At 49.6% G+C, this 27790-nt stretch overlaps 1 protein-coding gene, 1 long non-coding RNA gene and 1 pseudogene across 3 annotated transcripts in view; 2 read left to right on the top strand and 1 right to left on the bottom strand.

Annotated features, from left to right (window-relative positions):
* Nucleotides 1-6035, top strand: part of KRT32 (keratin 32) — a 6964-nt gene extending 929 nt beyond the window's left edge. The window contains exons 2-7 of one of the 2 annotated variants that reach the window (XM_017654062.3): nucleotides 251-333; nucleotides 497-653; nucleotides 1940-2101; nucleotides 2182-2307; nucleotides 3053-3273; nucleotides 5178-6035. In XM_017654062.3, coding sequence (XP_017509551.2) covers nucleotides 251-333; nucleotides 497-653; nucleotides 1940-2101; nucleotides 2182-2307; nucleotides 3053-3273; nucleotides 5178-5307 — 879 coding nt within the window. In that variant the 3' untranslated portion in view covers nucleotides 5308-6035. Of the gene's footprint in view, nucleotides 1-250; nucleotides 334-496; nucleotides 654-1939; nucleotides 2102-2181; nucleotides 2308-3052; nucleotides 3278-5177 lie in introns of both variants that reach the window. The other variant, XM_073235591.1, reaches the window with a different exon arrangement.
* On the bottom strand, nucleotides 3827-27790 carry LOC140849144 (uncharacterized). The gene is made up of 3 exons (XR_012130769.1): nucleotides 27145-27790; nucleotides 12249-12392; nucleotides 3827-4024 (listed from the first exon to the last, which is right to left on the bottom strand). It is a non-coding gene; the product is annotated as an uncharacterized lncRNA (long non-coding RNA).
* On the top strand, nucleotides 17018-21187 carry LOC108393321 (keratin, type I cuticular Ha7-like; annotated as a pseudogene).

The following is a 27790-nucleotide window of genomic DNA, read 5'->3' as shown; positions in this document are numbered from 1 at the left end:
TTTTCTTCCACATTGTTCATTGCATCCAAAATGGGGTATTTGGATTTATGAAGACAAAGGTGCTTAAAAAATAAATCTCATGTTCTCCAAGCACAAGTAGTTTACTACATATCCCCACAAGTTCCAGGGAAAAGGGGCTTCTACAGCAATGGCTGCTAGGCTGCCCATCAGCTACCATCTTTTCCTCATCTGGGTTCTTTTTCCTTCTTCTCATCCTGGACTAACTCCCTCTGTGTGCCTTGGCCCCCAGGTTCTGTGCACCAAGGCAGAGAACACCAGGTTGGTTGTGCACATTGATAATGCCAAGCTGGCTGCTGATGACTTCAGGACCAAGTGAGTTTGGTCAGGGGATAGGGGTGCATCCTCTCCCTGCCCATCCTTGGGGCAGCTTTCCATTAGTTTTGTAGAGAGTTGGAAAAGCCTCCAGTATTTTGAGGTCCTGCCCGAGTTCTGCATTCAGTTTCACCTTTCAGTGGCTCACTCTGTCCTTGCACAGGTATGAGACCGAGCTGGCCATGCGGCAGCTGGCGGAGGCTGACTCCAACGGCCTGCGCAGGATCCTAGATGAGCTGACCCTGTGCAAGGCCAACCTGGAGATGCAGGTGGAGTCCCTGAAGGAGGAGCTGCTGTGCTTCAAGAAGAACCATGAAGAGGTGAGCCCTGAAGTCAAGCTGAGATGGCCCTGGGAAGCAGAGCGGGAAGAACCTGGGGCTTTGGGTTGGTTAGACATGGGTTGAAATTCCCAGACCTGCCAAGTATGGTTTCTGCGACTGCCCAACTTATTTAACCTTCTGAGCCTCCACATCTGGGAAACAGGACAGCAGCACTGCAGGACTGCTGAGAGCCTGAGTGAGGTCTTGGGTGTGGAGCACCTGTTCCTCGGTCGGTGCTTGGAAATGCAGGCGACCTTGCCTTCCACATTGCCTGGACACTTGCGACTGCCAAATGCTTGTGACTGCATTTCATTTTCCCATGAGAGCCATATCCAGGCTAGAGTGTTGCCCTAGGGCCAGAGCCCGGCTGTGTTCCAGGACTCCCGAGGACGGCCTGCCCCTCTCTGCCAGGCTAGACTTCCGGGGAAGACCCCACCTCTTCCAAGGGAAAGTTGAGGTGCACTGGTTTTCTTTTTTCTGTCCCCGTTGTCGCTGTTCCTCTCTCCTAGTTGCATATAACATACTTAATCAAAAAGCCACAGGACAACCCTTTACTTTCTGGTCTTTCCTCACCTCTGGCCTTCGGAAGGAAATCTCTCTACTCTGGGCACCTGTGTGCTGCAAAGCCCACCTGAGCTGTGGTGTTTTCTCCTCTGAGTTGGCTCTCAACCTTCTCACTTGGGTTTTGAAAGAACAAGTGCCTCTGAATCCTGGCTGGGTTTCTGCAGGCTTCAGTGTAAAGTAATGAACCATCATTCATCATACACTCACCAAGTGCCCTAAGGCATCTGACTCAACTCACTTAAATCTGAGAACTGGGATCCCCACCAAGAGGCCACTAATGAGGGATCATCGCACGCCAGCAGCCTCAGAGACAAATTTTTCTCTCTGGCAGCCAAGCCTGGGGAAGACGCCTGCTCCAACTTGGACCTTGAATCAAGTGAGGCCAGGTTCCTGCTGCCCTCGTGCCCAGATGAACACACGCTGGGAGGCTGGATGGGAATATGGGGCATGGGTTTCCCATTTTAGCCCAGATGGATCCAGCAAACCCGAACGCTGCTCTTGGCTTCTGCTGTCATGACAGGAAGTGTTGCTTGGAGTGTCTCTCTCATCACAGGGATGTCGGGCTGGAGCTGGACGACCACAGGGACATGCAGAGTGGATGTAGTCTGCAGAGGGCCCCTCTGACACAGTGACCTTTAGCATCTTTGGTTCCATGTCTCCTTGGAGAGGTGGGCCAGGGTTCTGTGACTTCACCTTTGCCTGGGGCTCTTGTGCCTTTTCAGGAGGTCAGTGCCCTCCGATGCCAGCTTGGGGACCGCCTTAACATTGAGGTGGACGTTGCACCTCCTGTGGACCTGAACAGGATCCTGGAAGAGATGCGGTGTCAGTATGAGACCCTGGTGGAGACCAACCACAGGGATGTGGAGGAATGGTTCAACACGCAGGTGGGCCTCTTGCAGGTGGACTGGCCTCCCTAGCATCCCTGAGAAGCACTCCCAGCCTTCTCCTGTCTCCCCCATTGCAGATGGAGGAGCTGAACCAGCAGGTGGCCATGAGCTCTGAGCAGCTTCAGAGCTACCAGTCAGACATCATTGAAATGAGAGAAACGGTCAACACACTGGAGATTGAACTGCAGGCCCAGCACAGCCTGGTGAGTGCTATGGGCTGGGCTCTGATCCAGGTGGCACTGAGCGTGGGTGCAGACATCCAGAAAGAAAGAGGAGAGGGGGAGGAGGAAGAGGAGGAGGAGGCGGCGGCCCAGATTCAGTCCCTAGAGATGCTCACCCAGCTGACCTCTCCTAGAGGGAGGTTCTTCCCAAGACCCAGCTCAGAGATAAAAGGGGCATGTCTCAAATCTGACATGGGTTAGGTGGACACTGTCAAATACAGCTCCCCAAGGAGACTTGCTCTCTGCTAAGCTTGCCTTTTCAAACCCATGCTTCTCCACCCCACCTGTAAAGCTTTTACAAATCCCCATGCCCAGGTTCCATTCTGGATGAATGAAATCAGTCTCTGGAGGCGGGGCCTGGGCAAAGGGAATTTTAGGGCTCCCATGCGGTCTAACATGCAGCACGGGCTGAAAACCACTGATCTAAATGATGCTGTAGGGGAAGAGTCTGGTGAACCTCAGATTCAATGTCTGAAGCCAGACTAAGGCTGAAGAAGGAATAAGGGATTTAAAATCCTATAGACCTGGGTTCAAAACCTGTCACTTACCAGCTGCTTAATTTTGAACAAGTCACTTGACCTTTCTGGGCTTCAGTTTCCACAGTGACTCAGGTAGGGAGGGGCCATTCCCAACCCCAAAGAGAGACTTGGCCCTTCTTGCATCTTTCTGAACCAGGTCTGGAAAATAGTTCTGCTCCTCAGTTATTTTGTTTTTCCTTTTGCCTTAGAGGGACTCCCTGGAGTCCACCCTGGCGGAGACGGAGGCCCGCTGTGGCTCCCAGCTGGCCCAGATGCAGTGCGTGATCAGCAACGTGGAGGCCCAACTGGCTGACATTCGCTGTGACCTGGAGCGGCAGAACCACGAGTACCAGGTGCTGCTGGACGTCAAGGCCCGGCTGGAGGGCGAGATCGCCACGTACCAGGGCCTGCTGGACAGCGAGGACTGCAAGTAGGTGGGCCCAGCCGCGGCTGTACAGAGGCATGTGTGAGGTTGGAGGCGGCGATAGGAAGCCACTAAATCTACCCATAAGCTAGAACTCTGTCAGAGGAAGCAATTAGGAAGCTGGTATGAGCCTAAGAAAGTCAGGCAGGTATTCACGCTGCCATCCCAAACCTGGCCCACCAGAGACCGTTCTGTCCCATTCCAGGCCAGCAGAGTCCTTCCAAGTGCCTACCACGTGCCAGGTGCCATGGGGAATACTGAGATAGATGGCGGCAAGGTGTCTGCTCTCAACTGTTTCCATCAGTCTAGGGAGGTGGGCAACTGGAGGTCAGACTTGGGGGAAAGTTTTCAGCGCTTGGGAGGACAAGAGGTAGGTTATGTGATGAGCTGTGAAGGGAGGACAGCAAAGGTCAGATGGGGCCCATTCATGGAGAACCATGGAAGCCATGCTGGGAGGGAGGGCTTTAATTTACAGGCAATTGGGAGGCCTCGACTTGTTATTTTTAGGAGGAAATGATAGAATTTGCTTAACTGCCTACCTTCCCCACTAGAGGGAAAACACCTTGAGCTCAGAGATAATACAAACTATTTTTATTTGCACCTGGCACCCAGTTGATGCTCAGTAAATCTTCCTTGACCCAGTCAGCGAAAGCTCAAAGCTCCTCTCCAGGAAGATGGCACAGATGGCAGCAGGAAGGACTGAGGAGCGGGAAGAGAGCCCAGGCAGGCAAACCGTTCAGGGCACCGTGGCCGTGGTCTAGGGAGGAAGAAATGAGCAGGGCTGGAATCAGGGCAGTGGAGGTGTCAGCCCCTAGGCGCTGAGGGGTAGAACCAGCAGGGCGTGCTCGCTGTCTGGGCACAGGACCCCTCCGGGCTGTGGGCTTGGTGGGCAGATTACTGGTGGGTAGACATTCAGCCTTGTTTCCCTGCCATTCAGAGTCTTATCCTCCAGGGCAAGAGTTGTGAAGTTAAATGCTTTTCAAGGACCAGGCAGTTACTGTACATGAGTGACATGGGTCATGCAGGGCCGTGGAGAACCAGGGAGCTCTGCCTCGTCCAGTCCAGGCACCGTCCCCTCAGGGCCATTTCTACTGTGTGAGATGCATATCTAGCATGGCTGGAATCTCTGATTGTTCAAGGCAAGCTGGGAATCTGGATTTCTCTTAAGTGTTAAATTCTCTTGATTTTTAAACATTTTCAATTAAAAAAAAATACAGTGTCAGCCAAATGAAACACATTTCAGGCAGGACGTGGTCCTCAGGCTGCCTGTCAGCCTCTGGGCAATTTGGCCTCCATCCAATGCCTAGTTGGGTTGTTTCTGGTTTGGAGCCATACCTGTCAGCCTCTGAGATCATCCTTTCTCCTTTGCCATATATTATGCCTACATTAATTGATAATTCATCTTACTCAACACCTCCTAAGTACCTGCTCTAGGCCAGGTATGCAGGGTGGGTACACATATATGGCTGCTGACCTCGCTGCCCAGTGGGGAGACAGAGCATAATAGAATTGTCACAAATTACTATGGAAGGAGGTACATGGTATCATAGGGGATTTGAACAGATAGATCAGGGAAGGCTTCAAGGAGGAGGTGACAACTGAGTTGAAGGAAGTTGCTCTTCATCCTGAACACATATGGGAGCCACTGAAAGTTTTAGGCAGGGGACAGACATGAGTAGATTTCTGTCTGTAGAAGATCACTCTGGCCACTGAGCTGATTGTGATAGCAACTGCAAGAGTGGGCTTAGGAGGCTGCTGGGACCACACAGGTGAAGACAATAGAAGGAAAATTAGTGAAAAAGGTGTGCAGTGGGTGAGTTAGAGGGACGCAGGGCAGGGGCAGGGCCAGCTGGGTTTGTTGCCACGTTGGGCTTCTTTCTTATCCTGCCTCATATGCCTTTCTTCTGCAGGTTGCCCTGTCCCCGACGCTCCACTCCCTCCTGTCACCCTTGTGCGCCCTCTCCCAGCATGCCCCGCACCATCTGCGTGCCCCGCACCATCTGTGTGCCCTGTGTGCTCGCCCCCACGGGCTGCTACTGATGTTCCTCAGCATGGGTGGGTCCTGGAGGCTGGAGTGAATGCCTGCTGCCTCCTCAGGCCAGGCCTGACCATGGTCCAGTGGCCACCACGAGAGCAGGGCCAGCCCAGCCGGCAGGGAAGACCCAGAGCAGCACCAGCAGGTGGGCAGTCAGCAATGTGCTCTGATACCGCAGGGGCGCCCTTGCCCCCATCTCCTAGAAACCGTCTCTCATTGCTGTGGACAAACTGCTCTCTTTGCTGAAGTTTCTGGTTGTCTTTGCTGCTCAAATGCACGTGTTCTCAGCTAACTGGCAAATAAACCCTCACCCAGTGGTCCTGTAACATGTTTTTGTCTGTCACTTATGCTGCTGTCTCCATCAGCCAGTTCTGTTCAGCTGGGCTCAAGAGGAACGTGGCCAAGTCCTATATTTATGTTTATGCCCTTTCCGCTTTCATAGAGGCTTGAGAGAGATTTGCTAAAAAGGCCTGCATGCCATAAACCAGTTAGAACCAGGCAATCAGACCAGAGCCAGGTAATAAAAGAATAAAGAATGGAGGGAAAGAATTACTCCAGAACACATGGCCAAATGACTGTAACTGAGAATCATACTGTAAGAACTCTACCCCTCAACCTCATTACAGCAGGTACAATGGGATCATTCATTCATTCAAAAAATCTTCACTGATTGCCTCTTAGGTCCAAGTTCTGTATTAGGAGCTGGCTAACCCAGGTGATAGTTCCCCAGACACTTTGTTAATAATGCCCCATTAAATCCTTCCTACAATCTATGAAAAAGGTACCATCTTTTTCTCCTCTTTACCAGTGAGGAAACTGAGGCCCAGAGAGATTAAGAAACTTGCCCAAAGTCACACAGCTAGTAAGTGGTGAACCTGGGATTCAAAAATAGGCCTTTAGGATCCAGAGCTGCCCAACCAATTCATATGCTGAGTCTTCACTATTTGCAAACTATAGCTGGGTGCAGGGGTTACCAAAAAATGCAGTGATCCCCACCATCTGGACACTTACAATTAAGAGAGGGAGTCAGTGTGTGTAAGGCCCATGCTTCCTCAGTAACGGTCTAATGATAATAATAATAAATAATAATAACCATTGCTACCACTTATTGAGCACCTGTGAGGCACCTGGCACTGAGTTGAGCACATTACATAAATGAGCTTATGTAGCTTGCACAACCACCTTGTAAGGTAAGCATCATGTCCATTTTAGAGATGGGGAACTGAGGAACGGAGAATGGTTTGGTCAGTTGCCCAAGTTACATGCAAGGACAAAGACTTGAACCCAGTTCTAGCTGCTTCCACTGCAGTATTATTCTCACCACTCCACTCCACTGCCAAATTCCTCCTAGAAAGAGTACACACTGACAAATATTGGGAGAAGGTACGAGCTTGGGAGAGCAGAAATGGCTTCATGTAGTTGATGGCATTTGAGATGAGCCTGGAAGGTTGAACAGGATGTCTATAGAGCAAAAGGTGTAGGTATGTGGGGTATTCAGGAAAGCAGAAGTTATGCCTAGGAGGCCTTGAGTGGCTTGCTGGCTGGAGCAGCAGGTCCCTGTAGAAGTCCAGTGGGAATAATGGTAGGAAGATGTCAGGCTTTAGGTAACCCATGAAGAGCCATGTCTCCATCCTGAAGGCATTGGGAAGGCTACTGCAGGATTTGAGCCCAAGGGTGACATGACTGGAGTGTATTTTAGAAGTTTTACCAAGGAGTGTAAAAAGGATGGCTGAGAGGCAGGGAGACAGTGGCTGAATAGTGTGTGCAAGAAGCAAAAGGGGTCACAACAAAGGCAGTGACAGTGGGAACAGTACAATAAAGTATTGATTTGAGGAACTCAGTGAAGGACCTGCTTGGGAAGATAGGCCATGGCAGGTAAAGTAGACAGGGCCAGAAACAGGCATCTTGGATACCTTTCTGAACCTTACCTCCAAACACATAGTTCTTCCTTAATGAGCTGAGGTGATATTTCTAATAAGGATCTAACCTCTGGACTTGCCAAGAAATGATGAGGAATGGATTGGATCCTGAAGCTGCCTGGGGCTCTGTGGACATGATCCCACATGCATGTCTGGCAGACAGGGTCATGAGCCTGACAGGAGACACAAACACTGCTTAGCCAGCTGTAGTTTCTGGTTGGGTGGCAGGGGAGGGTGGTGACATTTCAATGAGCTGGAATGCCAAGGGAGAGGGGCTTCTGGCTAACTGGATGTTCTAACAGCAGAGTGCAAACCAGCAGGCAGTCCTTAATGTCAGCCCCTGTGCAGAATTTGTCTAGAATGTGCAGGGGGTGCCCTAGATCCCATCTCTTAGAAACCATCTCTCATTGCCAGCAAATTGCTCTCTTTGCTCATGTTTCTGGTTGTCTCTGCTATCTCAAGAGCATGTGCTCTTAGATAACTAACAAATAAGACCTCACTCAGTGGTCCCGTAAACACATCTTTCTCTGTCACTTAAGCTGCTGTATCCACCAGCCAATTCTACTCAGTTGGGCTTAGCTTGGTATACACAATAGACTGAACAGAACCAAATCTTTGGTTCTAGAATCCCAAGCCTGTTCTGTCCAATATGGTAGCAACTAACTACATGTGGCTATTTAATTTTTAATTGAATTAAATGGAATTTTATTTAGTTGCCCCAGCCACATTTCAAGTGCTCACTACTTATATGTGGCTAGTGGTACCATACTGGACAATGCACATAGAGAATATTTCTATTATTCTGGAAAGTTCTATTGGAAAGTGCTATCCTAAATGGACAGAATCACAAGGAACCTAACAGAAGGTCTGGCCCAGCCTCTCCCATTTACAGATGAGGAATTTAAGTCCCAGGGAGATGAAAAGATATGCTCACAGACACACAACCGACAGGTGGGAACTGAAGTCAAGTGTTCTGATGCCAAGTCTCGGAGTTCTCTCTGAGCACTCTATGCTTTCTCCAAGCACCAAGATTTACTACTACTTCAAGCTAATAAATATATTTCCTTTCCCCTTCTTTCATGTCCCTAAGAATAGAATCATTTTCTCTTGTGATGCTGAAACTCTTTCTTGGGAATATAGTTCCTCTTTAAAAAACGACTAGTAACACCCAAACTCAGAATCTTCTAATCCTTAGAGCATTTGAGTCAGTAAGAGCGCAGAGCTCAGGCTCTGGGCCCCTTGGAGACCTCTGCAGACTCCTTTTTCCCCTAGAACATATTGTCCAGTGAGGTCAACCTGTTTCCTGTTTTCACACCTGTGTGTCACTCCAACTTGCCAAGACCTGTCTGACCACCCAAATGCCTGTTAAAGCTTTTTATATGGAACCAAGCCCCACAGCCCAGAGCTGGGAGTGCTGCCCCCTGCTGGACACAGATGGCCATCATCTTCTGCGTTCACATGGTATTTCCAAGCTAGAGGCTTGTGAGCGCTTCTTCAGCCCAGTCCATCTCTCCTGTTTGATGGATGAAGTAGCCGTGGGCATAGACTTTGGGAAATGTTTATGCCCACCAGCACCAGGACCTCCTGGAAGCTGGACCCAGCACTACACACATGATGAATCTCAGAGGAACTCTGTCCTCATAACAAAGCATCTGGGTTTAACTCCGGTTTATAGGAAAACTTAGGGAGAGCCATGGTAAACTAATAAAACCTCTGGAATGTTTGATGTTTGAAGAAACTCCCACAAGTAGCAGGGGTGGAGATTGGAAAAGGAAGGACCTATGGTTCAAAGACAACTTTCCCTGAGGTCATTAAAGAGGTGGCCTCATGCCTGCCTCTCACTGCTGGAGAGCAAGGCCCCTTCGGGGAAGCAGGAGTGAGGCCCCCACTAGGGCAAAGCCACATTCAGGAAGTATGGCCAGAAGGCTACAGCTTCCAGAGAGAAAGGCCCAGGTAGCAGACACGGTGACTGGGAGACCGGGTGGTCTGTGGACTGTATTGCACTGAATGGTTCTTTCTCTGCTATATTGGGAAAGATGAAGAAAAGATATGCCAGGGACAACTGGGAAAACCTTTAACAACAAAACAATTCTTTTCGGGCTTCATAAAACTTCATAAACTTTAGTGCATGAAGGCAGTGGGCTCAATTTTGCTAAACAGAATGTTCCTAAGATCATTTGAATCCTATCTTTTTGAACAATTGATCAAGAGAAGTTTATTCAAGTTCTCGCCCTGAGCCATAAATAAGTAACCAAATACACCAACGAACATCCTACCATTATGGAAATGATCAAGGGCTTTGGCTTCAGAAAACCTGGGCTAGAAGCCCGACTCTACTCCTGACACGCTGTGGGATTTGGCCAGCCTTCTGACCTCTGGGCACCTCAGTCTCCTTCTCCCCTTTGGAAGTGGGGGTGACTCTACCTACTCACAGAGCTGTTGGGATGGAATGCATGTGACACACTGATCACAATGCCTGGCATGTTGCCAAGCGCTCAGTGACTGTCATTAAAGGAAATCTGCCTTGGCAGCAAATTCCTGGTCTTCTGATTGTCTCTAGTGACTATGGCAGCTGAGTTGCTTTTCTGAGCCATTTGATGCCCAAGTTGCAGAAATAACAATGGCAGCAGCAGTGACAGGACTACAGGGGCAGCTTCGTTTTCCCCAAAGCTCAAGGGCATCTGAATGAACTTCCGGTCTTGGTCTAAAAGCCTCGGTACAGTGGAGGGCCCAGTGTCCGAGGCCCAGTGTCCAGCTCTGGAGTCCACCTGGTGATGCCCTCCTCTGCCTCCACCCTCTGACTCCAGAGCAGGCTAAAGGTCTCCCCGTGTGCTCTGAGGGATCCAGTTTCTAGGCCTCATCGCTTGTTGTGTAGAGCAGGGGTTGGCAAACCACAGCTCATGAGTCAAATCCAGCTGCTGCCTGTTCTGGTAAATAAAATTTTACTGGGACACAGCCACGCCCATTCGCTTCCATATTGTCTGTGTCTGCTGTGTGCCACAACAGTGGAGCTGAGTGGTCATGGTGCAGAGAGACTGTCTGGCCTACAAAACCTAAAATATTTACTACCTGGCCCTTTAATAGAAGACGTCTGATGTAGAGGGAAAAGAATGCACTGGAGTCAGGAGCACTGGGTCCCAGTCCTGGCTTGTGGCTGGCTTGCTCTGAGTCCCTCAGGAGCTCACAGCCCTCTCTCGTCTCCAGCTGAAGCAGGAGCGGGGTGAATTCACCCGCTGAAGTTTCCTTCAGTGCAAATGCCTTAGCATCCCTCTGTTCTATTGCCCAGTCTCTGGGGTTCCTGCCATGAGACGGGAGGCCCCCATGCTCAGTGAGCTCTCCCTCTTTGGGAGGGCTGCTGCATCTTAATGTCCATGCCACTCCAGAGAGATGCCAGGTGGTGACTCAGGTGTGGAGCTTCCCTTCTCTGTGGGCATCTCCAGAGATGACATGAAATATCCCTTTCAGCTACAGAGGACAGTAACAGGAGTCTGAAGGCAGTTCTCTCTCTCTTTTATGAGGTTGGGAGCTCCTTGTGGATGCTGAAATAACTGACTGAAGGTTGTTCTGGTGGCAGGGGACATGAAGCTGCCTCAGGGGAAACCTGCATATGGCACCTGCTCCCACAGGGGGTAGATAAAAGTTCTGGGCTTTGCCCTTGTAACCCATCTGCAGCTCAGCTTTCTAGGACCATGGCTTCTAGCTGTAGCAGAAACCCTTGCTCTTAAAGCTGTGCAAGGGGTTACTTGAAGGCTCCCAGGTCCAGGCAGGCTGTGGCGAGAAGCTGTCAAAGGACTCTGTACTCAGTGGCTGTCCAGCCATCCATCAGCACTGTTCTGGGCCCACCCAAAAGAGAGTGGTTGATCCCACAGCCATCTTCCCAGAGCTGAGGTTCATGGCCAGCCCAGCCTGACCCTTCTAGTGGCTGCCCCGCTTGTCTGCCAGCAACCAGCAATTTCCCCACCAACATAGGCAGTTGTAGCTGGTTCACTGAAAGCTCCTCAGTGGCATCAAGGAGAGCATGCGGCAGCCAAATGACCAACTGGCCATCTACCTACAGAAGGTGCAGTCGTGGGAGCAGGAGAATGAGAAGCTGGGGTTAAGATGCAGCAGTGCAGCAAATGGCAGGTGCCTGACAGGTGCTCCAGGTACTACTCACACTCTGAGAACTTGAGGAGCTGCAACAAAATGTAAGATGAGACCTGGAGCTCTGGCAACAATGGCAGGAAAGAGGAGTGGGTGTTAGTGTAGGAGAAGCGGAGTGGTGGCCCAGGGCAGCATTCCATCAGTGTTCCTGGAGTTGAACGGAAGATGCCAGAAATAAACTCTGGCGTCAGCGACCATTTGCTCCTACATCCCGTTCTGTTCAACAAGCACCGCTGCTGAGGGCATGATGGGAGGACTCCAGTCAGGACAGGGGTTTCTTTCTTCACAAGTCGATCCTGCCTCATTTAAGGAACACCACTGTTCACCCCCTAGTGAGTGACAGTAGTATTCAAGGCTACCATATGGGGATCCTTAGTTCTTTTTTAGTTCATTTCTCTCTCATCTTCACACATCCTGTGCTTCTGAAAATTGTTTGTCCCCTGCAAAATGTTAACTCACATGTTTTATGTTCTCTTTCTCATCTTTGCATGGCCAAATTCTAGCTGGGCTTCAAACCCGGGTGAGATGCCACCACGTCCTGGAAATCTTTCTAGGGGCTAACTCCAAGGGGAGGCATCTAAGCTCCCTTTGAACAACCCCCAGCCCTGTATTTGAGCACCACATGGTGGCACGTTCCTCTTCCTATTCTGCACTGGAGTGTGTGTGTGTCTGTGCTGTCGAATGCCTGCACTTCGTGTGCCACAACCTCAGGCCCCACACAAGGGTACTCAGGACCTGCATGCCTCAGGCCCCACATGGCGCTCCTCCCGTCACCCCCAGAGGCTGCTGGCCCAGCAGCAGATCCTGCACACGGCGGAGTTGGCGGGGACCTCGCAGATGAGAGGGAGGCGGGAAGCAAGAGACTAACTGAGGCTGAAGCCTACCTTACAAATGGCTCATCTCGAAGGTGGGGCACCCCTGCTGCTCTGCAGCTTCTCACAACTTCGATTTGCATTTTGACTTTCCTGCTTCCTCAGTGGGGCCACTTTCTTTCTGTAGTGCCTGGGAAATGGCATCTCTTCTGGTTCCTGGCCAATAAAGTAAATGAATAAATTAATAAATTAATAAATGAAGTTGCATGTTGAGTGTGTCTACTGCTGTCAGGTTATTTCACTGAGTTTCACTGGGCACTGGTCCAATGTTTTTTAAACTATGGATGTGCTCAAGAGTTCAAAGCCATGGTTTGTTCCAGAGCTGGCATTTTCAGTGGGGAACAGGGTGCCATAGAGAGCTTGCTGACTTGCTTTGGGCCACCCAGCTGGTGAGTGGCAGTGCTGGGAGCAGAGCCTTGAAACTCCTCCTCCTTTAATGAGAACAAGACCTTAATCCTGCCTTGTCAGCCCTAGGAGACTCTCCCAGGAGTGGAGAAGGGGCCAAATAATGTGGTCCTGCCTGCCCGTGGGGGTCTGTCCCTGAGTACCATGGCCAGGACTCAGGAGCCTTATCTCACTCTGACACTGGCCAAGAGTACATAAAGGACCCCAGGTTCCCTGTCCCTGGGTGGAGGGTGGGTGGCTGAGAGGAGGCTCCGCCCCAGTTGAGGATACCAGAGGGGAGCTACGGATGGTGGGTTCTGAGGACCAGGCGCAGAGTCTGCTGTGGGACACGCACACCTGTCTCATTTTCATGGTTTTACAAGGAAAGTGATCTTGTCTGAGACCTGCCCTTTTGAGCTCCCATTTCTCTTTCTGTGCTGGACATCGTATCCAGCCCCTATGCTCCCAGGAGCTCTTTTCCAGGTGCTCGACTTCTGGCCATCTAGACCAAGGAGGAGCTGAGCCCTTGAAGGAAGTGCTTCTTTCCTTTCTGTAAACGCCTCTCCTCTGCAGGTGATGGACATGTCAGACGGGACCCCACATACCACAGGGGTGTGGCTCTACCCTCACAGACTCAACTGTACATCAGATTCCACATCGAATCCTGGCCTTCATCCAAGGTAGGTAGATGAGGGGCGGAAAGGTGGGGACCCTCACAGAGCCCCCAGCCTGGGCTCCTATCCAGTGCTCTCACCCCCTGGCCTCCGACAGCTGGAGGGAAGACCTTGCAGCAAACCCATTACTGATTGTGCCGTGAAGCATATGGCTAGATATACTAAGTGGCATAAATGCTATTAAAGACAAATGAGTTATGAGAAAGCTTTTGGTTTTCAGAATGATTTGAATTTCAGAATTGCAGATAAGGTCTTATGGCCTTGTGCTATCTTATTAAAACTAGTTTCATTAGCCACTAAACTCCACTTTATGGGTTGTGAATCCTCCCAAGTGACTCCTAAGGAAGATTTTATAATCCTCATTTCCCATAAGAGAACATGAGAGCTGTGTGGCTTAAAAAACTTGGTAGAGCTAGAATCTGTCAGAAGTGTTACGAATGTAAGGACAAAGAAAAAAACAGGAGGTTTTTTCTAGACAGTTGCAAAAGAAAGCTAGTTTCAACTTGGATCTGCCGCTGGGCCACCAATGGAGTGATGAGCAGAAAGGTGGTGACACGTCCAAAGACCTCAGAATGAGGGCAGCACCACCCCTCTTGAACCAGCATCACAAATGTCTCCTCCACTCTAAGGCAGGGACCGTGTCTTTTACAAATGAACTCCTAGTGTCTACAGTATGTCATGGTAGGTGGAAAATAACATTGATAAGTGAATATACCTTGTATGTTATGGGGCAGTATCTAAGAAGTCAAATGGCCAAATCCTATCTAATTCAAATAAAAGCATGTATTCTTTGCCTTCATCAAAGCCTCAAGAGTTGCATACCCAGAATAATAAATTGATATGCTCAGCCTCTTCTTGTAACAGTCTTCGTGATTTTCTTGACCTACATTTTTCTTTGGCACCATTTCCTAATGCCTAGGAGACATGGTAGTATGAGGCTGCACATACAGGAGTTGTCTTCAGTCTTTGCATCCACAGCAGTTTGTGATGGGTGAAGCTCCCAAACAGGGTACAAACCCCTGGAAGCTTCCACGCACCTTCCTGTGGTGGCAGCCATGGATAGAAAAGGTAAGCTGTGGGTTAGGCGCAATTCCCAGGTGCTAACCTGCAACTCCACCTTCCTCTCCTGCTGTTTGCATTACACCCATGTGGAAAAACATGTTTGAAAATAACCTCCCAAGACCATAGCAACCCACTTCCATCTGCAGTAGGCTTCCTGCCTCTAGAGGTTGCTATTTCTGAAGTCAGAATCAGTGCCGAGAACTTGGGGCACACAGGTAAGTGAAGCAGGGCAGAAGGCTCCCGTGTCTCACACTCTGTCTCTACCGCTGCTTGTCACAGAACCTGGCTCATATTTGGTCACCAAGCACCACAGGGACTCTTTTTTAAAGGGTCGAGAAGGAAAGCAGTATTAGGTCTGAAGGCAAGGATCCTCACCCCACACTTATCTCTTTGAAAAAAGTACACATCCGTGGAACCAAGCTACTTCACAGAGGAATATGCAACGTGAGTGTCATTATGCAAAACAGCATACCAGGCAGAAGCCCAAGCTGGGACCACGACAGAGCTTCAGCGGGGAGGAGCGTCATCTAGATAGAGAAAGCTTCAGTAGTGAAGTTATGAAGTCACAAGTGTGTATTTTAAGATGGAAGAAATAATGGGTCTTAGCCAATGGAATAAATCTTGCCAGAGGTCAAGGCTAAAAGATGGATTCTATTGAGCAAGTCAGAGAGTGACTTTAGAAGTCTAGTTCTCTGGTTTATAGAGAAGCTTGTTGCTGTGAGTGGAAGAGAGAAACCAAACGGTGTTCGAAGATGTAACCATGCAGATGGCACCCAGGGGCCTCTGAGGCTGGGATGGCCTGGCCTGACGTGTTCTGATTACAGTGTCTATAAGGGGCTATTCACTGATCAGTTCTGGGTGATCCTCAGGCAGAGCTGACCGCTAGTTACCTTTCTTGGGAAATCCAATCTGGATAGAATTCTTAAATTCTTTATTTCTTCTCAATGTAACTCCAGTAGCCTGTTTCACATACACACATCTGGTCCCTACAGAGATGTCTGTTCAAGTTTTGCTCAATGCTCAGAGTATTGGTAAATACTGATTTTCTCAAAGATCTGATTATAACCCCTGTGGATGGTTTATTCTACATTTGTTCTTCCTCGGTCCTAGGGCCTACCTATCTCCTGCCACAAATATTGAGAGAAAACTTTTGGGACCTTGGCAGTCATCTGTCTTGGTTCCCTGATACCAAGAGCTAGTGGGGTGCAAGATACAGCATAATAATTCTGGGGACAGAGCTTTCTCCTGGGAGCCTTCCCGCGTGGAGAAACCCCGCCCTGTTGCCTCGGCTCCCTGACACCTGTATTTCCTGAGAGACAAAGAATAAGATAGAGCATCAGATGTTTTCTCTCGAACTTCAACTCTTGCCAGTTTCTAGGTCGTATCATTCTTTTTAGTTCTGGCAGTGACACAGTTGTTTTCCTTTGGGGGGGTGTGGGGTGGGGACGTGGTGGTGGCCAAGGTGAAGAGAGAAAGATTAGACTCTGGGGTCAAAAGACTCCGATACTGAGAATAGGCTTTGCTATTTTATAATGGGGTTGATTTTAGAAAAGTGACTTCCCATCTCTGGTCCTCAAAGCCCTATTGATTTATTTCTTTTATAAAATTAAGATAAGAATCCCCATCTCCCAGGATGGTAGCAAGGATTAAACAATTTTATTGCTCTGTCTCCTCACATGTATGGTGGGTGCTCTACAAAGGACTTCAGAATCAAGGAAGTAGGGAGGGGGAGGGACTGATAACTCAGTGTTGTAAGAGTTTCATAGCCAAGTTCTTATTTGGGATTCAAAAAGATTATTGTTCATTTTTGTTCGATTTTGGCTTCTTGAGCTCACCTTTCCAGGTCTGACCAGGCATAGTCCTCAAGGCCACCCTCATATTAACGATCTTTGCAGACACCCTATTTAAAACGTCCATGGGTACCCAATTTGTGGTTGCTTCCTGACGGACAGAAACATTCAGGCTTAGCCAACTATATGTCAGGGGTGTGGCCCAGTGCCTCGCATAGGGGATGTGCCGGGAGATGCACATTGAATGAATGAACTTATTAAAGTCTTAGTGCCCTCGAGAGTGATTCTGAAAGGCAAACAGTTAGGGAAAGAAGAAATGTAGGACTTCTTGATAACCAAAAACCATAATACCTACCAACCAAGAACCAGTTTCTTGCCTGTATAGTGAAGACTGGTTCAGTCTTAACCCAGGAGGGCAACACTGTAGGCACAGGGGTTTACCTCTCCTGCCACTCCAATCATGACCAGCAGAAATAGTCACACCTCCAGCATAGTCACATCAACAAGGAGGCCACCCCAGCCCAGGTACAAACATCAAATGGCTAACAGGACTTTCGTTCGTTGAAAAAAATGGAAAGTTTCTGACCTCCTGCCAACAGCCAGTCTGATATCAAAGAGGAGGCTCCTCAAATTCACCAACATTTCTTTAATTAGGTGAGGAACTCTTAATGATAAACTCAATGCAGAGTAACAGGATGACGGTACAAACACAGGTGGGGAATCAGTCAGTGAGGTCAAAGCACTAAGCCGACAGTGGGGTATAAAAGCCCCGGGTGGGGTATGAAAGGCCTAGGAGGGAGGTGGGTTGTTAGACTCAGTGCTTGGCCTTCCCAGCTGCTCCGAACCTCCTGTGCAGCCTCAGCCCAACACCATGACCCCCTCCTACATCAGCACATCCCACTCTCTGGGCAGCACCAAGACTCCTAGAGCAACAAATGTCCATCTCCTCCACTGACACTGGGGGTCAGCTTGGGGCAGAGGCCAAGGCTGCCTCCCTGTGCCTCTCAGCCCCCCTGGCACATGCCCAAAGAGTCTGTGTGGGGACCACCCCTCCGGGCCAACCCAGCCTCTGTCTGCCCCATGGCTGCCACACCACTCGCCCCTTGCCAGGCACCTGCAACATTTCCGGCAACATTGGGACCTGTGCAGCCATGAGAAGGTGACCATACAGGTCCTGAATGACCACCTGGTCACCTGCCTGGAGAAGGTGTGCCAGCTGCAGCAGGACAGTGTGGAGCTGGGGACCAAGATCCAGGAGGTGAGCAAATGCCAGGAGTCCAGCGTGTGCCTGGGCTGCCAGAGCTACTTCTGGGCCACCGAGGAGCTCCAGCTGAAGGTGAGGTTTGGGGTAGTCTGGGTGGGGCATTTTGGGTCTGAGGAAGGCAGAAGGGCTTGACTGTCATAAAACCACTGAGGGCTCAAGGAGTTTAGGGTCTTGGGTTCTTCTGGGCATGAGTGTAGACACCACATGAGGCTCTGGAAGCCAGAGTGTGGTGTTCTGTATGAACTGTCTTCCTGCTTTACCTCAGATCCTGGGCAGCAAGGCTGAGAATACCAGGATGACTGTATAAACTGACACCACCACGCTGGCTGCTGTTGACTTTAGAATCAAGTAAGTCAGGCTGGAAGAAGGCCCAGAGTGACTCCACTCTTCCGTTCTCCTTCCAAGGGCCCATCACAGTCCTGGCCCAAAGTAGGCGTTCAAATATCGTTACTGACTAGAGGAATGAATGAATCAATGAATAAGTATCCACCTCATTCTTCTCCAAACCATAATTTAACCTAATACAAAGAGGATGTGTAGTCTAGATTGGTATGTGCTATGTAATTTTTTCCCCATGTCTGGAAGATAAGAGGGTTTCATGTGTAACCAGAAACAAAATCAAGTCATTGCAAGAAACTGTCAGTACATAGGTCATCGACAGACTCACTAACTCTTGGCCGAATCCATCAGAGGGAAGAATTATCACTGTAGCTCCTTGGTATCAAGAGGTACAATTGAATTTAATGAAAAAGGCAAAAAATGTGAAATAATTAATCCAAGAAGTTCAGTATCAAACTGTAGGTCCAGAAGGTTTACTTTAAAGCCATTCTTTTTCCTGGCTGACTCCTTTGGGGCAGAATGAATACTGCATTTGAAGTCTGAACATGAAGGTTGAGTCCATGTATTTACTATTAAACAAGATATTATAATCCTGGATAGTCCAGTTATTATTTCTGAGCCTGTTTCCCATAGTCAACGGGCATAATGATACTTGTCCTGACCATGAGTTCTGTAGCTACATGATCCAACGCAGTGAATGCTGATCAAGTGAGGAAATGAGGACCCAGGGTGATGAAGGCTGTGGGACTGGGGGCAGCTGAGAGGGGCTGTCTTGGCATCTTGCTGACCTCACATCTCCTGTGATGGAAGGCACGAGAATGAGCACTCCCTGTGTCAGGTGGTGGAGGCAGACACATGCGGGATGCACAAGTTTCTGGATGACCTGAGCCTGGCCAAGGCTGGCCTGGAGGCCCAGCAGGAGTCCCTGAAGGAGCATCTCTGTCTTGAGAGCAACCATCAGCTCTTAAGGCCCTGTGGCTGCAGACTTATGGGGGATATTGGGGGGCAGGAAAGGGAGGATGCCTACCTTGAGGTTCTAGGACTAGCACCTGGGCTCAGTGGGCTTTAGGAGAAAGGGGTGATCTGGGTGTGAGTCAGGCTGACTCTGTGGGAGGTGGCCGACTGGGTGTTTCTCATCTCCAAAGATTTGCTGTGTGCATTTAAGAAGGTGTCCAATGGGCTCTTGCCATTGACCCTGGGCAGACCTTTCCCATCAGTGAGTATGTGGGGTTGCCTCTCCTGTTGCTTTTTGGGGAGGAGTGCAGGTGCTGGATGCTCTGTGCAAAACCCTTTCTCACATAGGGTGTTGGTCCTTCTGATCCTGCAGGAAGTGAGCACTCTGAAGTGCCAACTGGGGGACAAGCTCTGGATTGAGCTGGACACGGAGCCCACTGTGGATCTGAGCAGGGTGCTGGAGGAGGTGTGGTGCCATGGTGGAGACCAACCTCTGTGATGTGGAGCGGCGGTTCCAAGCTCAGGTGAGGGCGGCGCTGCAGAGCAGGGAGAGACCCTGGCTTCCATCTGGGCAGGGAGGTGGCCTTGTCTCTCTTTGCACTTATGCTTCAGTCTGAAGGCATCAGCCTGCAGGCCACATCCTGCTCCGAGGAGCCGCAGTGCTGCCAGTCAGAGATCCTGGAGCTGCGATGCCCCGTGAACGCCCTGGAAGTGGAGTGCCAGGCTCAGCCCGCGCTGGTGAGTCCTGGGCATGCAGGGAGGACTCAGCTTGGCTCCCCTCCTGTGAGCAGCTGCTGGGCTCTGTACATGCCTCACGTAAACACAGACCAGGGGCACAGCTTAACCCGTAACTTTCCGGCCTTTGCAAAATGTTTTCTTAGAGGTGGATGCTGAGGAAATGAACCTAACCCAGAGGAGGAAGGTTTTGCAGACTTACCCTAAGGTCTCTGTTGAAGAACCCTGGGACTTTCTTAGATCACCCAGGGGAAGACTGCTAGTGGGAGCTGGATTGTCTCCGGCCTGGCAATGTCTTGGGGTATTATGGTCTTACTGAAGAACCTGAGGGCTGGGATCCATTATTTTTAGCCTGCTACCCACTTTGGTACTGCAGAAAGGCTGTCTGCGGAACTCCCTGCGTGAAGCTGAGGCCTGCTTCAGCACCGAGCTGGCTCAGATTCAGACCCTTATCAGCAATGTGGAGGAGCAGCTATCTGAGATCTGGACTGACCTGGAGCAGCGGAACCAGGAGTACCAGGTGCTGCTAGACATCAGGGCCCGGCTGGAGGGCGAGATCACCACGTACTGGAACCTTCTGGAGAGTGAGGACTGCAAGTATGTACCCTGTTGCTATTTGTGTCCAAGTCACATATAAAAGCAGAGACCTCTTATTGGGAATGACCTAAAGGGAGGGGGTGGTATTGCAGACCCCATCTTTGGGGACAAACTAGCTACCTAGTAAGTGTGGTGAGCCACCTGGGGCAGAGGAGGGCATGTGGGAGCTTTTCAACTTCTGCCATCCATTGTGCTGAGCACATTATGCTCCTAGAGGCAAATCACTCCCACAGGGGACAAAATATTGGGCTCAGTGCAATTTAGGTTTTGCTAAATTCTCTCTGGAAGAATATCCTAGGAGCAGGGAGTCTTCATACTCAGCATTTAAAAATATTGCTAAAGGCATTTGCACCAATTCTTTCATTGTAATCCCTTCACAGGGCTGTGAAAAGGGGCAGATGGACAGTATACCCTGTTAAGCAACAAGGAACAAGACTAGGGGCTGTGTTTAAGTTAGGAGGGTGGCTGGCTCAGGTCAGCCCACCTTTCTCTCCACCATGTTCCTTTCCCCACAGGAGGAAACCCTGGTTCGGCACACGGGCACCCTGGGCTCTTATTCCAGTTCCACTGTGGACTCCGGGCAGGTCGCTGCCCCGTTCAAGGCCTCGAGGGACCTCTAAGGTCCTCGATCCCTCTGGTTTTCCACTTCTAAAGTGTCTATATACTTTTGTCTCTCATGCACGTCTCACACCAATGTTTCAAACACCTGTGTTTTCTCTTCAGGCTCCCCTGCTGCCCGGGCAGGACGTTGGCCTCCAGCACCGCCTGCCCAGCCCCTGCAGCCTGTAGCCCCTGCACTCCCTGGCTTTCGGGGCCTCCTTGAGCCTCCTGGGGGCCCTGTTCATGCCCTCAGTGCTGACATACCTCCTCTGCTAGAGGTACTGGACAATGGGAGACGTCTGCAGCCCCCGTGGCCCCCCTCTCCAGGCTTCCTGCCCAAGGCTAACTTCATCAGCCAGCTGGGCAGGAGATTGAAGCCAGGTGATGTTTCTCTGCTGTCGGGCTTTCCAGTCCAGTAGCTCAGCCCTGGCCCCTGGATTCATGTCTCCTCTCTCAAGGTGCCTCCATACTCCATTCCCTCTCTTTCACTGCCTCCTGGTCTCTCTGAGATGTGGCAGGTAACCTTGTTTCTTTTTTCTCAATAAACCTCACTTGTGCAGCATAAACAGCCCAGTGCCTGCCTCTCTCAGTTTCTCCATGCTGACAGTGTTGCAGGGAGCCAGCATTCCTGTAGAAGCAGGGGGCATGGTTCACTCACCAGGGTGGTTCGGGAGATGGCAAAGCCAGTGGGCACTGTGGTTACAAATGGCAGTGCAGGGCCACAGCACGCATGAGAGCTACCCAGCTCTTGACCCGACCAAGCTTATTCACAGACAGATTCACAGAGCTTTTAAAATAGACTATGATATGAGTCATAAGAAATCCATATTTGGTCATTGAGGTGACTAAATACATATTTCCCAGGTATATTTGGTCTTCATCCACAGTTTCTGAAAACACTGCAGTCTTAAAGGTGAAATGGGTATTTTGTCATGTTAATGAGAGACTTTTGGACCCCACCCAAGGGCAGGGGAGAGGCTGAATCAGCCAATAGCCAATAATTTAGTCAATCATGACTATGCAATGAAGCCCTCACAAACCCCCTGGGAAGGGCTTGTAGCCTCTGCTCTCTGGGCTCCTGCTTCTCGGCTTGGGAGAACTTACCCCGTTGGGGAACCAGACGCCTCCAAGTGCCACCAAGCCTGGCCCCAAGCTCCACAAGGATAGAAGCTCTGTTTTTGCGGGCCCTGTTCTATGTATCTCTTCATCTGGCCGTTAACTTGTATCCTTTACTACAGTATCCTTTATTAAACTGGTAAAGTGTTTTCCTGAGTTCTGTGAGCCACTCTAGCAAATTAACCAAACCCAAGGGGGAGGTCGCTGGAACCTCCAATCTGTAGCTGGTTGGTCAGAAGCACAGGTAACTGACTGGGATTTGTGACCTGTGTCTGGAGTCGGGGGTGGAGGGCAGTCTTACAGGACTGAGACCTTAACCTGGGGAATTTGGTGCTGTCTCCAGGGCAGATATAATCAGAACTAAGTTCTCGGACACCATGCTGTTGTTCGAAATTTGCTTGGTGTTAGTATGGGAAGACCCCCTCCCACATGCTTAACACACATGGGAATCAGGTCCCAAACCTGAATGGAGTTATACTATTACTGCTGTGTATAACACTATTATTGTTATATACATACGTAGGAAAAGCACACATTGTACAGACACTACATAAAATCCTCCTTTTATATGGATGAAGCCAACTGGTCCCTGTGCAATGGAAAAAGCTCAGGTCAGAGATTCTGCCAACACCCTTAGAAAACTTAAAGTAAGCTTTATGATCACATGCCCATTATAAGCAAGGTGCTGTGCTGGGGCTTTCCAGACATAGTGACACAGGGTCCCATATAAACCCTGCACAGAAGGAGCAGCTGTTACTATTCTCAGCTGGTGGCTGAATCAAGACTTGAACCCCAGTCTCTTTGAACTAGATCCAAAGCCCGTACTCTGGAAGCTTCAAAGGGGAAAAGAATAAAACATGAGGTTTAGGGCAGTGCTTCTAAAAGTGTGGTCCTCTACCCAGTAGTACCAGCATTAACTGGGAACTTCTTGGAAATGGAAATTTTGGGGCCCCACTCCACACTTTCTGAAAAAGCGGTCCGGTTTATTCAGACTTCCAGGTGATTCTATGCACAGTCAAGGCAGAGAACCTCAGGTTAGGGAGTTTCTTTGGGGAGGGAGCCCTTGATTGGCTGGACACTGCAGAAAGGGTTGGCCTCACTCTTCTGATAGATCCTGTGGGTGAGGAATCCCTCATCCCATCAAGACAGCACCTTTCTGCTTTACACTGCAAAACTCTGGACACATGAAATAATGGTTATTGCCGAGCCTGTCAGACTGTCCGTCTAGGAATGGCCAGACTGAGCCATCGAAGCTCCCCCACAGGCTCCACCGGCAAGTCCTTCTGGACGCTGCCCACTTGGAACTTACAGACAGTGAATACATGAGCCAGAAGCTCCATACCTAGGTAGCTGTCTAAGAACAGCACGTTTGTCCAGAAAGCGGCATTGGAGCCGGCCAGAGACGGGAAACAGTGAGTTCCCCATCCCTGGAGGCATTCTGCAGGGCCTTTAAACCACCTGGTGGGGATGTGAGGAGGTTACTCGGGCGTCTGACGGAGCTGGATGAGAGGGCTGTGGAGGGTCTTCTAGCCCCCAAATTCTATGACTCTCTGCTTTCTAGGTCTTATTCATCAGTGACACTACACGTGTTAAAGTGAAGCCAACAAGCCCCAGTCTAGGAACTAGTTCTTGCCTTACCTTTCTGCTCCATGAATTCTCTGAATCAGAGGAACTTGCTAAGATATTTGCAAAGTCCAACTGATGGTTATTAAGTCCAGTCCAACCTGGTATGAGGGGGACCACAGTCCTAAGCCCTAAGCTTGGGAGAAGGCTTGCACCAGCTCCTGGTTACTGTGCCTCAATGGCTCTCAAGCCCAGATATTACCTGTCGGCCACTGTCTGTGTAGACAGCATTGATCTGCCTGGGAGGCATCAAGACCTCACAGAGGAGGCTCTCTAAAGATCAGAGACTGGGACACTCTTCCCTCCCTTCCTGCCCACTGCCCCTCTGCCCTTTCTCCCAAGTGGTAGAGGTATCTGGGCACAGGTGACACACCCCTGAGGCACTTATCCAAGCTAGGCCCATAAAAACATAATAAAAAAGTAATCTTGATTAGTCTTAATTTAGCGCCTTGCCCAAATACCTTATCCTCTTCCTTTGTACTTAAGTAGCTCCTTTCATCCAAGTTCAAAGCTGTCCAACAAAATAAACCCACTTATTCTTGCACCATGACAGAGTAGGCAAGCATTGTTCTTCCCATTTAAGGAGAGGGAAAGAAGGTGAGTCATTCAGGGATGAGGGATTCTTCTGGTGACATGAAATGAGTCAGAGGACCCCAGGGTGATTGACCTATGTTTCTTAAATTCACATCCAATGCTCTGACTGTCTTGTAATTTGTAATTACAAGATTGGCTTTGATGATACATTGTGTGTATATGTGTGTGTGTGTCAAGTGGCTTGGGTTCCTGGGAAGAAATGCTGGGTGGAAGGGATCATTATGCTTGGGAAGGGGCAGAGAGCTTCCTTGGAAGCCTGACAGCCTATCATTACCAATATCGCTACTCTCACCACCACCAAATCAGGCTTTTCATCACCATTATCACCATCACATATCTTCAACATCATTGTCCCCAAAGCTCACGTTCATTGAGCTCTGTGAGCCAGGCACTGATCCAAGTTACAGGTTAGTTCATAGGCACAAACTCATTTAGTCCTTACAACAACCTTATGAAGCCAGTGCTACTGTTATCCCTGTTTTGAAGATGAGATACTGAGGCTCAGAGAAGTTAAGTTACACACCCAAGATCACACAGCTGCTAGGTGGTGAAGCCAGGATTCAGATCCAGGAAGTCCTCCAGCACCTGCGCCCCTAACCACTGTGCTTTACAGGGGCCAATCTCCAGCTGTGTCAGCTGAATGACAGAACCATAATGGCCCCATTGTTTTGATTCCTTTCCACTGCGGGACATGGGGGTGCTTATGCTAGAGGACCCATTTCTGGGGATTTATGTCACAAAGGCTGCTGTAAGGAAGGAAAGTTCTAGAGCATCTCAGAACAGCTTGAAGATCCGGGCAGTTTTAATGACTGTGAACCACCAAAGGTCAGCCCACCCACTGCCACCACTAAAATCACTTTGTCTACTGAGGAAGAAGAGGAGAGCAACAGGTGGAATCCCTTACATATGTTTTCATTTCTCCATTTACAAAGCACTTTCATGTGTGGCACCCAATGTGAGCCGTGCCCCCCCAAACCCACAGGGAGGCAGACCAGCCTTCACAGAGGAGAGTTCAGGGTGAGGAGGTACAATGACCTCCCCAAGGTCTCACAGCTGGTCTCCCTCAAGCCCGTCTCCCCGTTTCCAGGCCATTGCCTGTTCCCTACACCAAAATGCTAAGGGCTTTGCTGGAGGTATGTCTGGATCAAACTTCACATTTAGACCCACTCTGAAATGCTGGGGTGAGGCGGCTGAGACAGATTTTCCAGGGTAGAGGTGCTGGAGGGCCTGGGACTCCCCCCAAGGATAATCCTCCTGCTTTCTCCCATCCTGCCGTGCTCTCCACACCCCAGCCACATTTCGGACTGAGCTCCTGGTGTCTCCTGCCCTCCCTCAGCTGAGACTCCCCGCTTGGGCTGCTTCTTGTACCCAAATCTCCCTTGCCTCCCTTCCCACTCTTCCTCCCTGGCTGTCAGACACCCTGAACACATGCAGCATCACTAGCACTGGCCTCCAAGGCCCTCCACCAAAGTGCCCCTGCCCTGCGGAAGTTCTCTCAGAGCCCAGTGGCAGGAGGTTTGCGTCTGCTCACCAGCAGACTCACTTCTAACCTCCATTTCTCTCCACTGACCTCATTCCCTCCTTATTCTTCCTCTTTCATGTGCTTCATCTGGCATTGCCCCTTTCCTTTCTTCTGCTCCAAACCACATCCCCGGAAGCCTCTTTCACCTGCTCTGAAACTCATCTTGAGGCTGTGGGTTCTCTGGGGATGCGGCGGGCCTGAAGCAGCGGGCAGTCGCCACCATTCACCCTTGGTCTCTGAGGACCCCAAACTCATTGCCAGGCCGGGCTGAAGAAAAACTCGTAAAGGGATTTGGATTCTAATGAGGTCAGTTTGAATTCTACCTCTGAGTCACCGAGAGGGTGGAGTCACCAATAAATCTCCCTCAGGATACAGGTAAATCATCTGAAATGATCTCTTCCCTCATCTCCTGGCTGAGAATCATGAACTGGTTGAAACAGCCTGAGTGGAGTTTGGCGCAGGAGTAGGTGTGGGAAGAAGTATAGGGGGAAAGGAAGAAACTTTTGGGGTGAAGGGCCCAATTATATTACCTCATATTAGAGTTGGCTGTGGACCTGTCTTTCTGCTCAGCAGGACTGAGAGCTTGCAGAAGGCAGGGGCATGCCATCCCCCACTGTCCCCCAGATGCCCCATCCCCAGCCAGGCATTTGGTAGACATTCAATAGCTGACTGCTGCCTTTGATGTCATATATGTGGTTTTCCTTTTACATTAAATGCAGACATTTCTAAATCTCCATGTCACACTTTTTAAATATCTTACTTCCTTACCCCCCTGTTATTGTTCATGTATTTTGAGTTGCTCATAAACTATAATCCTCTACCAGAACTATGATTCTTCTGGGTCAGTTTAGTCCAACACCAACATGCAGAAACTGCTCAATAAATGCATCTTGATACAGAGAACAGACTGGTGGTTGCCATAGGGGTTGGGGGGTGGGAGAATGGGTGAAATAGGTGAAGGGGAAACACTATTAGCAAGCATGTTTGGTATCTTGATCCAGGGGATGGTTACCTGAGTGTATGCACATGTCAAAGTGCATCGAGCTGTACAGGAAGATTTGTGCATTTGAGTATGAACCTCAAAAAATTTTAGATTAAAAAAATAATGGCTGCATTAAAATATGGTGGATAATGATTCTATATGAGTAACCCATAACTTATTTGATCATTCTCTATTTTTATCTCATGAAAAATACTCGTTTCTGAAATAAATAATGTGTCTTGAGTAAAATCGAACTAAAAATTGAACTAAAACTGAACTTCCCAGGTTTATCGCCTGAAGAGGAGTCCTGCCTAGCAAGAGGCCCAAGTAAATAATCTGCTGGGACAAGAGACTCCTCTGAGGAGGGCAAATAAGAGACTGGAGGGAAGGACTCTTGAAAGCCAGTGAAGATGTAAAATGTGGGTTTGACAGTTCCTTGACTGCCCAGTTTTCTCTCTGAATGAATTCAATTTGCAGATATTTAAATTAGGGAATCAAGAGAGTACATGAAGTCGATTCCTAGCCTGTGTGTGTGTGGGGAGCCCTTACAACACAGAGTCCTATTTTCCCTGCTAATTCAAGAAGCAAATTCATTCAAGCCTATTGATATTTGGAAAACATGGCAAGAAAGAGGTTAGATTCACAAGGGACCACAGCATAATGTTTACTCACCAGCTGGTCTGTCTGCTGTCTCCCTCCCGAATTCTTGTGCCATTTCATCTGCAGGGCTGTCAGCAGGGAAAAGGAATCTCCATGAGTATAAGCCAGGTAACAGGGATAACCTGTTCTTTCCTGCACTTTCGCTGTTGCTTCCAGTTGGCTGTGACCTGAAGCCAGTGCAGGTCTGATTCCCTCTTTCCTCCTTTCTCCTCTCCATACTCCTTACTTGTTCAGGAACAGGTAGGATTACCCACCCCCTTTGGGTCTTAGGCTGCCTGGATGTAGACAACACTATTTCTCAGCCACAAATGAACCTCAGACTGGGTCATGGAGGTGATGCTCTGATCTGGACATGTGGGAACAATGTCACTTCATACAGAGGCTTCAGAAGCTGTGGCCCCATGTCTGTAGATCTTCCCTGAGTCATTTGCATTTACATCTCGCAGGACACTGGGCAGGGTGGGCGGGTCTTCTGTCCACTGACTTAGGTCATCTTGGCTACTTTGCAGGTTTGATACCCCAGGTTCATCCATCTGGAGATGCGCTAGCTTTGATCAGTGTGACTGGTGTGGTTCTGAGGATTCTTCTAAGTTTCCTCCTTGCCTCTTCTTTTTTTTCTTGTCTCTTTAATTAAACACACCACTCCCTGTTTCCACCT

The sequence above is a fragment of the Manis javanica genome, chromosome 4 (genome assembly GCF_040802235.1).
Source record: "Manis javanica isolate MJ-LG chromosome 4, MJ_LKY, whole genome shotgun sequence".
Classification (NCBI taxonomy): domain Eukaryota; kingdom Metazoa; phylum Chordata; class Mammalia; order Pholidota; family Manidae; genus Manis; species Manis javanica.
Note: the sequence above shows the minus strand (reverse complement) of the source record. Positions and strands in the feature narration are given on the sequence as shown.